The 14,620-nt window shown below is 47.6% G+C and overlaps 1 protein-coding gene across 1 annotated transcript in view; it reads right to left on the minus strand.

Moving 5' to 3' along the window:
* Positions 1–14,620, minus strand: part of GABRG1 (gamma-aminobutyric acid type A receptor subunit gamma1) — a 71,597-nt gene that overhangs the window by 17,400 nt on the left and 39,577 nt on the right. The window contains exons 4-5 of the mRNA XM_028744256.2: positions 5,961–6,181; positions 1,303–1,385 (exon numbers count right to left, since the gene is read on the minus strand). Coding sequence (XP_028600089.1) covers positions 1,303–1,385; positions 5,961–6,181 — 304 coding nt within the window. The remainder of the gene's footprint in view (positions 1–1,302; positions 1,386–5,960; positions 6,182–14,620) is intronic.

Raw genomic sequence — 14,620 nt, forward strand, 5'->3', positions numbered from 1 at the left:
TGGACTCACAGCTGTCCATGGAGGCACAGGTCAAATCTGTGTCCAGGGCAGCTGTTTACCAGCTCCATCTGGTACGTAGGCTGAGACCCTATCTGCCTGCGGACTGCCTCGCAAGAGTGGTTCATGCTCTGGTTATCTCCCGCTTGGACTACTGCAATGCGCTCTACGTGGGGCTACCTTTGAAGGTGACTCAGAAACTACAACTAATCCAGAATGCGGCAGCTAGACTGGTGACTGGGGGCGGCCGCCGAGAACATATAACACCAGTCTTGAAAGACCTACATTGGCTACCAGTACGTTTCCGAGCACAATTCAAAGTGTTGGTGCTGACCTTTAAAGCCCTAAACGGCCTCGGTCCAGTATACCTGAAGGAGCGTCTCCACCCCCATCGTTCTGCCCGGACGCTGAGGTCCAGCGCCGAGGGCCTTCTGGCGGTTCCCTCATTGCGAGAAGCAAAGCTACAGGGAACCAGGCAGAGGGCCTTCTCGGTAGTGGTGCCCGCCCTGTGGAACGCCCTTCCAGCAGATGTCAAAGCGATAAACAACTACCTGACATTCAGAAGACATCTTAAGGCAGCCCTGTTCAGGGAAGTTTTTAACGTGTGATATTTTAGTGTATTTTTGGTTTCTATGGAAACCACCCAGAGTGGCTGGGGAGGCCCAGCCAGATGGGCGGGGTATAAATAATAAATTAGTAGTAGTAGTAGTAGTAGTAGTAGTACTCTGGTGCTTGTTTGTTTTTCATTCTGCCCATGACAGTGTTATGTCCTTGTGAGCAGATTAGTTTTATAAGCTTATTGCCATTTATAACACTGGGTATAATTCTGAAAACCACTGAAGCTACAAATTCTTGATAAATTTAGGATCAGTGGGTACAGCTATGATGGCAAAAGGGCAGAAACTCAGTGCTGGAGCAGCTGCTTCTGCATGCAGAAGGTCGCTGTTTCAATCCTTAGCATCTCCTGGAGACCCTGGAGCCATGTATAATAATCTTTATTTCTTCTGCATTAGAACCCGAACCTGACAGACTTCCTTAGCAGGGATTATGGCTCATGTGTATCAAAGCTCTGGATCTGCATAATAGGTTTCCACCCTTGTTGGTGGCCTTGAGGTGCAATGCCATTTCCCCATAGGCGAGTCGCTTCACCTAAACTGGAAAGAAGTGATACGCAATACCAAAAGTGCTCGCGACACTTCAAGCCTAAGTTGGTGGAAAGTGCGACAAAGCCCTCCGAACAGCCTGTTAATCCACGGGGCCTCTATTTAAGATGAGAAGAATTCTATGAAATGCTTTACCACCTACAGCTTGAAAACTCCAGAGGGCAGGAATGCTCATCCATGGGAAAGTTATGAAGCTGGAGATAACATTCGGCATTAATCGTCAACCTGGTTAGAAAGGGGAGAAAAGCGTGAGAGAACGAACTGGAAACAATTGGGCACTTTAACTAAGATGTCAAAGTCATTTCTCTTCAGTGGCAAAACCTTCCCACCCTAAAGAGGCACTACTGTCATCTTCTGCGCAGTCCCAGAAGTCGTTTCCCAGGCTGCAACACTTTACTGCGTTGGGAATGGACACAGCACACATAACTAATTGAGAGTTTCACAGGTTTTAAATGGACTTACACCAGTAAACATTAGCTGTGATAGATAATAGCCTTGCTGGGTGGCTCTCTTTGCCGAAGAGCAGACAGCAGGGTTTCTGTGCTGCATGATGAGAAAGGAAGCCATGGCAAAGCAGAGAAGGTACAAGGTGTCTCCTCCCATTGGTAAGTGAGTGTCTGGGATCAGGAGCAGCAGCCAGCTATGGGATTGTCGCCTATGTCCCAGGTCTACTGCCACCACTGCACATCCTTTACCTGGAAGAAATGTTGCCCTGGCTGCAAGGTGCAATGGGGGGCCTTCTCCTAAAGGATGCAGAGTTTGCAAGCCCAGCAACTGAAGGCTGTCTACACGGTATACCTTTATGTAAAGGTAAAGGTAAAGGGACCCCTGACCATTAGGTCCAGTCGTGGCCGACTCTGGGGTTGCGGCGCTCATCTCGCTTTATTGGCCAAGGGAGCCGGCGTACAGCTTCCGGGTCATGTGGCCAGCATGACTAAGCCGCTTCTGGCGAACCAGAGCAGCGCACGGAAACGCCGTTTACCTTCCCGCCGGAGCGGTACCTATTTATCTACTTGCACTTTGACGTGCTTTCGAACTGCTAGGTTGGCAGGAGCAGGGACCGAGCAACGGGAGCTCACCCCGTCAAGGGGATTCAAACCGCTGACATTCTGATCAGCAAGTCCTAGACTCTGTGGTTTAACCCACAGCGCCACCCACGTCCCCAGTATACCTTTATAGCACATTTGAAACACATCTCTCCCTGCTCCCCCGAGAATACAGAGTAGGGTTATCAGACGTCCCCGGTTCCCGGGGACAGTCCCAGGATTTGCAAATCTGTCCCTGGACAAATTCCGTCCCCGGAATGTCCCCAGATTCGCAAATCTGTCCCCAGGAAGCGCGGCAGTGGCAGCCTCAGCAGCCTGGAGCCAGCCTGGTAGTGCAGTTGGCTCTGGCTGTCTTCAGGAGCTGCTCACTGCCGTGACACCCGCCATTTTTCCTGAACCACAGCCACCCACCTGTGACTCCTGAGCCTCCCCTGATCTGTCAAAACAAAGGGGGAAGTGGGAAGGAGATCGGGGAAGGCTCGGGAGTCACGGGCGCACGGCGCGCCGTTGCCCAGTTTTTTAAAAAACTGTGCATTTATGTTTCACAGGGTGTGAAAGAAGGGCTTTGCACCTTTATACAATATGCATGTGTGTTTGGGCCCAGGGTCTTTTGCCTCACCATCCCCATTACTGACTCCCTGTTGCTACTCAGCTTCACAAAAAAAAAAGTGTCCCCAGATTCACTGAAAAAAATCTGGTAACCATAATACAGTGGTACCTTGGGCTACATACGCTTCAGGTTACACACTCCGCTAACCCAGAAATAGTGCATCAGGTTAAGAACTTTGCTTCAGGATAAGAACAGAAATCGGGCTCCGGCGGCACGGTGGCAGCAGGAGGCCCCATTAGCTAAAGTGATGCTTCAGGTTAAGAACAGTTTCAGGTTAAGAACGGACCTCCGGAACGAATTAAGTACTTAACCCGAGGTACCACTGTACAGGGTACTGTAGGCACCCTCACAGAGCTACAATTCCTAGCAATCCTTAACAAACCGCAGTGCCCAGAATTCCTTGAGGGGAAGAATGTGCCTTGAAGGTGCTTTAAAGGCCTACTGTGTGTGTAGGAGAAATCCAAGCAGTGAATGCAGAAGGGGTTTCTTCCCCTTTTAGCAGGTGGCTCAGTGTGGCCCCATTTAGCTACAGGGGGTGGGGGTCACTTTGAAGGCACACCACATGCACCCTGGCATCCACGCCCCCCGCCCTGGGTGCCAGCAGTGAGTGCTCTGCCACTGCCTTTGAGGGATCTCTCAATGGCTCCCTGGAGCCTGTTGTCTCTGCGCAGAAATGCGCCACAGACCTGCGCAAAAGTGAGTCCTGCAAGTCGGTCAAACCATGCAGGTGTGCAACAGGCCCATGGCCAGAGAATTTAAAATGCGGATTGGTTGCAGGTGCCAGTCATGACCCTCTACAGGCATGTAAACAACTTGGCTCTGAGGTGCCTAGCTGGTGTTACCAATCGCAAGGTGTGATGGCCTGGGATTCGGACTCAGAGGCTGAACCTGAGGAATCCCAGCCTGCACAGGATTCCCTGCCTCCAGAACCAGCTGAGCCGGGGCTGGGGCTTGAGCCTGAAGGGTCCTCACCTGTGCTGGATGCTCAGGTGCAGGCACCAGCTGAGTCTGCTCTGGCTCCTGAGGTGATGGAGGACCCATTGCCTGCAGGTGCTCCACTCTCAGCCCCGTCAGAGGAAGCTGAGGTTGCCTCTGGGTCTGGTAACCCTCCAGCCTCTCCTGAGCTGCAGAGGCTCAGGGCAGAGAGGTGGAGGGAACTAAGTTCCTGCAGGAGGAGTGCTCGGCTCCAGGCCAGGAGAGGCGAGTCACCTGTGGATCGGGGCCGCCCTGTGCCTCGGGGCAGATAAAAGCCAGCCAGCCCCAGTCCCAAGTTGTGGGAGCAACATTGTTGGTAGCCAGTTTCTGCCTGAACCCTGTCCTGCCGGATCTCCTGACCTCGCCCGACTCCCTGCCTTGAACCCAGCTTCAGCTTTGACGGACGGCCTCAATACTGCACCCTCGACCTCGTACTGGCCTCAGACCATGCCTCACGGAAACCCACGGGACCAGCACACAAGGAAAGAATGGCGGGGACAAACAACAGGGAATGTACATGCAACAGATCAGTTCTTTTCTGGCCAGAAAGGACACTGGGGTAAACAAGCAGTGACAAGACAGAGGCACTGACTTATTTATATTGAGGGGGGAATGGGTTACATTACTCCCAGTTGGAGAGAGAATGGGCTATGGCTGAGGTGAGTGCAACCCACTCTACTCATAGCAACTAGCTGCTAATGCATTACCATCTAAAAAACCCATTCCAGCCCCTCAGGGAAGGCCTTTAAATTCAGAGTTTAAAATTGTCTGTGTGTTTGTTATTTGTAGCGGCCCAGTCAGCAACTCTCCTTATTTCTCCCTTAACTCCCGGTCTGTGTTTTGCAAAGTACACTCTTTTATACCAATGAAACGTTAGAACAGGAATGTCTCTCCCCCCTGCTTTAGTTTGGCAGCACAAGATACAGCAACTGGCTGGCCTTAGGGGAGCAAAATAAGCAAATTATCAGCCTGACAACAAAAGAAGCAGGTTTGAGAATTGCCAGCTCTCCCCTCCAGCCTTCCATGGACAGAATGCCATAGAGAAAGGGAGGGTGCCAGAGATTCTTGGGGAGCCAAACAGCCCAAAGGGTTGTCAGATCCTTTTATTGCTACTACACTTGCTCACATCTGAACTTTGCTTTGTTTTCCAGAATGCTCTCACCTTGGGCAAGTCCCCTGTGCACAAAAATGCAGTTGGAAACCATGGGGCTACGTGCTCAATTTAAGAACTCAATTTACCAGCTTGTCTGCTGACTTAATGAAAGCTGCATGTTAGGTGCAGTTTTGTCGATTAGGACTGAAAACCCTAAAACCCAGGGGTGGGGAGCCTCTGGCCCATTGCTGGACTACAAATCCCATAATTTGTGGCTATTAGCCATATTGGCCTGGGCTGAAGTCTGGTGGGAGAGCTACGGGTTCTTGTCCCTCCCTCCTGAAGGACAAGGAAGAGTGCTCCTTTTCCGTATTTGCAGCTAAAGCAGCTTCCTCCGTAGACATGATTTGGGAATTCAAAATATATTTTGGTTAAATTAATATAATTAAGTTTTGTTTGATAAGTAAGATGTGTGCAAAATTGCATGGAAATAATTAAAAATAATTGCCAAGTACTTGCAGTTGTTGTTGTTGTTATTGTTATTATTATTATTATTATTAATTATTATTAGCGGCAGCGGAAGTGTATTACTTGACATTTTCAGAAAGCAACATTAAAATTCTTTGGTTTTCCAAAAGCAGTTTATGTGCTTCTTCATCAAAGATAGACTTTCCAAGCTGAATGTTGTCCAATAACAGAAATAATAGCAGATTTGAATTCCTCGCCCCCCCCAAAAAAACCCTTATTTTAAGACCCCTCGCTGATGAAATTTGCAAAAATTAAGTCCCCCCCCCCCCGCAAAAAAAATGGCACTCCCTGCTGCTGCAGTTCTTTCTGAACTCTAGGCAGGAAATTTTGCTTAGCAGTGTTGATTTTCTTCGACTGTAACCCTATGCACATGTCTTTGAAGTAATGTTTCTTGAAAAGAGCAGGACTTGCTTCTACTACACATGAGTAGGATTAGGCTGCAAATCCTGTAACTTTAAATTTTCCAGAGCAATATGCAAAATTAGCAATTAACAGGAAACAACAGCAAAGAGAACCGAAAATTCTCAGTGGGTGGTTAACAACTCTACCTTAGGGTATATAAAACACGTCCATCACTCCAAATGCGAAGCAGGCGGTTTGGAGTTGTGATCCAATGGGCATCTGATTTTCTTGAGTTCCGGAAAAAAGTGTCTGGAATCCAAATTTTTCCAACCATATTGCTATTTAGCATAAGTACTTTCATGGTGCTGTTAAATTTCAAGCGACTGTCATACCAAGTCTGGGCAAAAATGATATCTATGGTGTACTCCTGGAAAAGGAGAGAGAGAATAATTTCAGCATAAGGTATCAAATTGGGTAGTAAAAACACTGGAATCAGTCTAGGACAGGGGTCAGTAAACTTTTTCAGCAGGTGGCTGGTCAACTGTCCCTCAGACCTTGTGGGGGGGGGGCTGGACTATATTTTGAAAAAAATATATTAAAGAATTCCTGTGCCCCACAAATAACCCAGAGATGAATTTTAAGTAAAAGAACACATTCTACTCATGTTATGTTTTTACATACCGTATTTTTCGCACCATAGGACGCACTTTTCCCCCTCCAAAAATGAGGGGGAAATGTGTGTGCGTCCTATGGTGCGAATGCAGGCTTTCGCTGAAGCCTGGAGAGTGAGAGGGGTTGGTGCGCACCGACCCCTCACGCTCTCCAGGCTTTGCGGACCTCTCCGCAAGCAGCGGGAGCACTCCCGCTGCTTGCGGAGAGTTGCCTGCATGCTGAAGCCTGCGCGCGCTGAGCTCAGCGCGTCCAGGCTTTGCGGACCTCTCCGCAAGCAGCGGGAGAGCTCCCGCTGCTTCCGGAGACTTGCCTGCATGCTGAAGCCTGGACGTGCTGAGCTGAGCGCGTGCAGGCTTCAGCATGCAGGCAACTCTCCGCAAGCAGCGGGAGTGCTCCCGCTACTTGCGGAGAGGTCCGCAAAGCCTGGAGAGCGTGAGGGGTCGGTGCGCACCAACCCCTCTCACTCTCCAGGCTTCAGCGAAAGCTCAGCACGTCCAGGCTTCGCACACATCTCAGCAAGCAGTGGGAGCGCTCCCATGGCTTGCAGAGAGCTGCCTGTTTGGGGGCTGGGGTCAGGGGAAGCTCGAGCTTCCCCCGCCCCAGCCCCGCGCCTGGGGGGGAAAAATAAATTTCCCCCCTTTATTTCCCCCCCAAAAAACTGGGTGCGCCCTATGGTCCGGTGCGCCCTATGGTGTGAAAAATACGGTAATATGCTGATTCCCAGACTGTTTGCGGGCCGGATTTAGAAGGCGATTGGGCCGGATCCAGCTCCTGGGCCTTAGTTTGCCTACCCATGGTCTAGGTTCAGATCCTATGGATAGTATCCAACTAAAGTGCCTTACATATAAGCAGGGCTTTCTTTCAGCCGGAACTCACTGGAACTCAGTTCTGGCACCTCTCAAGTAGGCACCATTGTGCATTTTAGGATAAATTCACACTAAACTGCTGACAAATCTCAATGAGGTCATTTTTTTAAAAAAGCAACCATGAATTGCTGTGGAAATGTGGAGAAAATATTTTCAAGATGGGGGAAATGAGAAACTGAAATTGGTAAGATTCCTCTATCCCTACTTCTGAGCAAAGACACATAGGGTTTGGTTTTTCTGGTTTTCACCAGAATTGAATTTCATTCAATTACAGATCTCGCTTCCTCTATGCCATTTGAAGCACAGGAGGGAGATAGCAGGCTAAGGACCGCAATACCTCAAGGACCGCCTCTTTCCGTACGAACCTACCCAGACCCTGAGTTCTTCTTCTGAGGCCCTTCTTTGTCTGCCTCCTCATCGAGAGGTCCAGAGGGTGGCAACACGAGAACGGGGCCTTCTCTGCAGTGGCTCCCTGCCTGTGGAATGCTCTCCCCAGGGAAGTTTGCCTGATGCCTTCATTACACACCTTTAGGTGCCAGGCAAAAATGTTCCTTTTAACCAGGCCTTGGGTTGACCTGATCAACATCCCATATCCTTTTAAAATGTGGTTCTTTTGGGGGGGCATGTATTACTGGGCTTTTGTTTTTGTTTTTATTTTAATTTTATATAGTAGGATCTTTTTATGTGAACTGCCCTGAGACCTCTGGGTATAGGGCAGTATATAAATTCACTAACTAACTAACTAACTAACTACCGTATTTTTCGCTCTATAAGACGCACCAGACCACAAGACGCACCTAGTTTTTGGAGGAGGAAAACAAGAAAAAAAAATATTCTGAATCTCAGAAGCCAGAACAGCAAGAGGCATTGCTGTGCAGTGAAAGCAGCAATCCCTCTTGCTGTTCTGGCTTCTGGGATAGCTGCGCAGCCTGCATTCGCTCCATAAGACGCACACACATTTCCCCTTACTTTTTAGGAGGGAAAAAGTGAGTCTTATAGAGCAAAAAATACGGTAACTAACTAACTAAATAAATAAATAAATAAATAATAGCAGGAGCATGCTCACTGCCACCTTCCATCACATTCCCGTTGCTTGGACCCATCATCCTTCTCACACATCTGAGGGGTTATGTCTGCAGAAGGGAGCCTGTGTGTGGTTCAGAACCTCGGATGATCAGCTTCCATGAGCAGAGAAGGCTATGGAGTTATTTACATGCAATTCCATGTCTGGCTCCTTCATCCCAGGCCAAGGCATGAACTTTGAGCAGTGAGGCTTCGCTACCACACATGCAGTACAATATGAGATAAACAGGAAATAAAATGTAAGGCCCAATGACCTCCTGTAATCATCTGCAACAAACTCTTAAGAAGGAGCTGCAGTCAATCAGAGCTCCTTGGTTGTGTACCGATATGAAGCACGTTTGCAAATATAAGTATATTTCATTTACACTTTGCACATTCAGGGGTACACCTTAAAGATTGTTGGTGTACACCTAAAATCTGTAAGGTGTGAAGAGGCCCTGAGATTGCTGGAGTCAGCAGCAAACATTGAGCTGCCTGTATGCCACAAACGTAGGATTTCACCCTCTGAATTTAGTTCTAATTAGGTAATCTGGTTTCTACATGAGGAAACTGAGCTAAGTAGCACACACTGTGGAGCCTCTCTAATCACAGTTGCCAACATTTTTTATTTTTTTTAGTGAAAGCGGCTGGGTGCCAAACTCTTGAAAATCAGCTTCATTCAATTACAGATCTCGCTTCTAACTTTAGGCATCTAATTCCAGTAACCCTGCCTGCATTCTATGTCTGTAAACTGATGAATTCCTGTGGTGTGACATGGTCACATTGTTCCTCTTTCAAGAAGTTGGATTAATATTTTTAATACGGTGGGAGCAGATCAAAGGAGGAACATCAGTCATTTAGATTTCACTGAGACGTCTGCTTTGACTGCCAAATCACCTTTATTTTTGCGTTCCAATTCCTGAGACTTTCACGCGACTTTTTCCATTGTTCTGCAGCCTTTTTCAATATAATTATTACTTCCATGGCCCGTATCTTAGCCCAGTTCCTGAGCTTTGATTCAAATAAATTTTCTATGTGCCTGACAATGGATAGAACTGCCTTTGCTGAAGTTCCTCCTATGAGTAGTGAAATGTCAGCAGGAAAGCCCCAAAGTAATCAGAAGCACAAAACCAGCTAGCAAAAAACTGAGAGGGGGAACCCCGAAAAATGCCCAGCAATGGCTATGTACACTCAGTGGCCACAGAATGCCAACCAATGGTTGTGTATGCTACAAAGCCAGTGATGAGGGGGAAAGGATAGAAGTATCATGGAGAAAGGCATGCACCACTTGGGTTTCTGGCTTAGCTTCATGACAATAGTTGAAATGAAAGGCAAGACACTTGAATAATAAGAAATAGCAAAATGCCACACTGGCAGGAAAGGTGGTATATTTCAATGGCTCCTTGGGTTGCAGCGTGCTTTTCTATGGGTCTAAAGACACACAGTAAACACAACATCTCTGAGTGTACACTACTTCCCATGACTGGATGACAGTCAATTGTATAAAATAATTTAATAACTGGCTTTTACATGTTCGTCAGGGCAATTCACAAATATGTGTTGATAAGGGTAAGTTTCCTAATACAGTGGTATCTCAGGTTACATACGCTTCAGGTTACATACGCTTCAGGTTACATACTCCGCTAACCCAGAAATAGTGCTTCAAGTTAAGAACTTTGCTTCAGGTTGAGAACAGAAATCGTGCTCCGGCGGTGCGGTGGCAGCAGGAGGCCCCATTAGCTAAAGTGGTGCTTCAGGTTAAGAACAGTTTCAGGTTAAGTACGGACCTCCGGAACGAATTAAGTATTTAACCCGAGGTACCACTGTAGTATAAGAAGGATGCCTGCATGAAGAAAGGCTGCTTCTTTAGAAAACTGTAGGGTTGTTTACTACAAATGATATCCTTTTAAAAAAAATATAATACCCACCTGTTCACTACATCTCTCACACTGCATTCCTAATTTTCACACGGGGAATTTTCTTTTTAAAAGGCACATCAGTCACCTTTACATTTGGATGATACCTATCAAGCAACCTGATCATAGCAAACTTCTCCATTGATGACCCCTGTCCTACAATGCTTGGGTGATGTGGCACAAACTTCAAGAGCTGAAGAAGAAGATCACTCCATTGTAGTAGGGGTGCTAGTTAATTTGACCTTTACAAATTCTGATATGAAACAACCTGATCTGTATCGCCTGCCTGAATGAGAACTTAGCACAGGGTCAGACTTTGCACCCTATGCGAAGCCAAAATTTGGTGCCCCCCTCCTCTTGCCTTCCATTCTTCTCAATTCACGACGTCAAAGTCGTTATGCCCTGCATAGAACTAATTGTGCTGCCCTAAATCGCCCTCTGCTTAGCTGTTCATTGGCTTTTCCACTTCCTGAATGTTCAAATGCAAAGTATGTCAAAAATGCATTTAACAATGTGCAAAATGTGTGTGTTGGGATGTTATGTACTGAGCTTGGATGCTAGAACAATAGGTAGCTAGGATCCTAGAATGCAACAACCTGAATGGCCTGCAGGAGCAGACCAATCAGGCCCCAGGAGGAAGTTAATCAGCCTATCAGGTCGGTAGGATTCTGGAATGCAACAACCTGATTGGCCTGCAGGAGCAGACCAACCAGGCTCCAGGAGAGAAGCAGAGTCAGCCAATCACATGGGACCCTTTGTGTAAATAATGTATATAAAGCCTGAGGTGGTTTTTTTTTGGGGGGGGGGTCAATCACTGTTCCTATGAGCTGAAATAAAGAGCATGAAATCACTACTCGACTCTGAGTATATTCCATGGGAGCAAATGCATTTCTTTAAATATGTATTCTAAAGCAGAAGAGGAATGGGAACGATGTGAGCAATTGACATATGAAAGTGACACAGATGAGAAATCAGTCCATCAGATGAAATGGGTTGGAACATACTATGTGCACCTGCAAGAGCCATCATTCCATGCAGTAGAGATTTACAAAGCCGTTAGCACATAAAAGGGCGGAGAGTGTTCACGTTTTCTAGTTTGCCTCTCTTTCCCTGCGGTTTGGCAGCAACCATCTAACATCCGACCCAAACATCTGCACCAATGCTCTGTGTGCTATACCATAATTGCAGGTGTGGGTACTGATTCATCAGACTTTGGGCAGAAATTCTTACTCGTATAACATTCTCTTTTGATTTCATATCCAGACACTGTTTTTCATCTCCCACATAAACTGTAATAAGACATCCAGACAACCTCATTCTATTTATTCTTCTCCCAACAGCATTCAGATCCATCACATTAAAAAGACTGCCATGCTTATCAGCAGGAGGGAAATTACTCCTCCTGACCAAGGCATGCATTTCCTCCCAATATCTTTCTCTATTCCTTAATGGAGCATTAGACTTTACAAATTGGCCACTTCATCTTGCAGAGCCTCTACTGGTCAGTAATTGAGTTTCTATTAATTTTAATCTCATGACAAAGGTAACGTATTCATCTGAATAAATTGCTGTGCTGCCCAGAATAAGCAAACATTGTATCATCTTATGATGTTTACTCTGATAAATGCCACCATGCCCTTTATACAATACAAATAAAAAGCATTTTGAGTTCCTAGGGAAGTGATGATACCAAATGCACTATGGCAGCAATGCAGTATGTGGGTGGGAGGGTTCATCTTCTCTGCACAGATTCCCATGGGTCTGAACTGATCCTTGTTTTCCCCATTCCTCTTCACCACATCTACACATGCACACGTGGCCACAGCAAGAATGAAACAGCTATGAGCATTTCCCACAGTCTTCTGTCTGTCTGCATCATGCAAGTTACTCATCAACATCTGGAAGATTGCTAGAAGGGAATATGAGAGGTACACATGAACCTGCCATGGTCCTTCAGTGCTTGGGCACTAATATAGCCCTAGGCAGGTGGGCCTGTTGTCTTTGTGGAAGTGAGAGCTGGACCATAAAGAAGGCTGATCGCCAAAGAATTGATGCTTTTGAATTATGGTGCTGGAGGAGACTCTTGAGAGTCCCATGGACTGCAAGAAGATCAAACCTATCCATTCTTAAGGAAATCAGCCCTGAGTGCTCACTGGAAGGACAGATCCTGAAGCTGAGGCTCCAAGACTTTGGCCACCTCATGAGAAAAGAAGACTCCCTGGAAAAGACCCTGATGTTGGGAAAGATGGAGGGCACAAGGAGAAGGGGACGACAGAGGACGAGATGGTTGGACAGTGTTCTCGAAGCTACAAACATGAGTTTGACCAAGCTGCAGGAGGCAGTGGAAGACAGGAGTGCCTGGCGTGCTCTGGTCCATGGGGTCATGAAGAGTCAGGCACGACTAAACAACAACAGGCAGGTGGGCCAGTGTGAGACAGGACTTTATTTCGTCTTTAGGAATCCTCCACATACAGCTAATGCACCTACTTTCTGGTTCAGCTGAACCTGGAATATGTCCTGAAGTTGCCAGGTAGAAAATACAAGCTGTATCACTTCAATGCTTTATTATTATGAGTCGTGTCAAATGTGTTGAGCAGGCAGTTATGCACATTTATATAACAAATGCTGTTGTGTTTATTTTTATATTGCTCTGGAAAAGTGGTTTGCTTCTGTGAGAAGGCAGCAGCAGCAGCAGCCACACAGAAACAAAATATGTTATTTTTTAATATTTTGGGGCACGATCCCACACCGCAGGTCTGCAGGTTGAGGGGTGTGATATGTCACTGCCATGATGGATACAATGGACCTCAGATATGTTGCTGGAACACATTGCGGAGCAGTTCTGCTGGCACAGATAGGCAAGCAGGAATGCTGAATTGGGACGACACTGAGGAGGATAGAATTTGGAGCAGCACAGCGGAGAATCATACTTATGGCACAAGCTATGCCACATCTGTCCACAACAAGGAGCCAGTGTGGTGTAGTGGTTAAGAGCGGTGGACTCGTAATCTGGTGGACCGGGTTCGCTTCCCTGCTCCTCCACATGCATCTGCTGGGTTACCTTCGGCTAGTCACACTTCTCTGAAGTCTCTCAGCCTCACTCACCTCACAGAGTGCTTGTTGTGGGGGAGGAGGGGAAAGGAGATTGTTAGCCGCCTTGAGACTCCTTAGGGTAGTGATAAAAAGGTAAAGGTACCCCTGCCCGTACGGGCCAGTCTTAACAGACTCTAGGGTTGTGCGCCCATCTCACTTAAGAGGCCGGGGGCCAGCGCTGTCCAGAGACACCTCCGGGTCACGTGGCCAGCGTGACAAGCTGCATCTGGCGAGCCAGCACAGCACATGGAACGCCGTTTACCTTCCCGCCAGTAAGCGGTCCCTATTTATCTACTTGCACCCGGGGGTGCTTTCGAACTGCTAGGTTGGCAGGCGCTGGGACCGAGCAACAGGAGCGCACCCCGCCGCGGGGATTCGAACCGCCGACCTTTCGATCGGCAAGCCCTAGGCGCTGAGGCTTTTACCCACAGCGCCACCCGCGTCCCAGGTGTGATAAAGCGGGATATCAAATCCAAACAACACATTGGTCAATGACAAAACTTTAGAACAGAAGCAGACTTAGTGCAAGAAATTTCATACTTTCTGACTTCAAGGGGAACTTTTCAAATAAATAACCCACAATGCACCAATGTTTTCCCCACCCATTTCACTATGGCAGAACATAGGTTATGGGAGCAGATTTCCATTCCCTCTCACAGACCCAAGTTTAGCAGAGCCATCACTGCCTGCCTCACCTGACTCTTTGTTGTCACCTTTGAACTTGCCTGATGCACAGCATCAGGGTGGAAGGGGAGCTGGTCACCACCACCAGAGGTTGGGGCTAGGTCCTGTAGGTATGTGCCTAAGCCCTTTCTATTGCCACATGCATACAGCTCCTTGCCTGCTGAGCCACTTCAGCAGACAGATGGAGCAAGCCTACATTCAGGGAGAGTGACTGTAGTAACAGGTAGATGTTGATGCCTGCCAGGGTAAGGTAACCATCCATCGTGCCTGTGGGGGGAGCAGAAGCAGGTGGCAGGTTTTGCTGTTGCCCTGGAGGGCTTACAAAGTCTCTGTGGTTGGAGGCCGGATGCAGCCCTTGTCTGTAATGACCGGCTGGCCAGTCAGTTTTCCAGAGTCCTAAAACAGGAAGTCTCCATGAGCACAGAAAGCCTTCACCTTCCACAAGTTGGAAGGAGATGGGGACAGAGAAGAAAGAGATGGAGCTAGCATACTCTTCCTCACTGCCTCAAGTGTTTACATGGCCCTCACTGGAATGCCTAAAGAGGGCTAAGATGTGACAGTGGATTGGACAAA

This window comes from Podarcis muralis, chromosome 9 (assembly GCF_964188315.1).
Source record: "Podarcis muralis chromosome 9, rPodMur119.hap1.1, whole genome shotgun sequence".
Taxonomy (NCBI): domain Eukaryota; kingdom Metazoa; phylum Chordata; class Lepidosauria; order Squamata; family Lacertidae; genus Podarcis; species Podarcis muralis.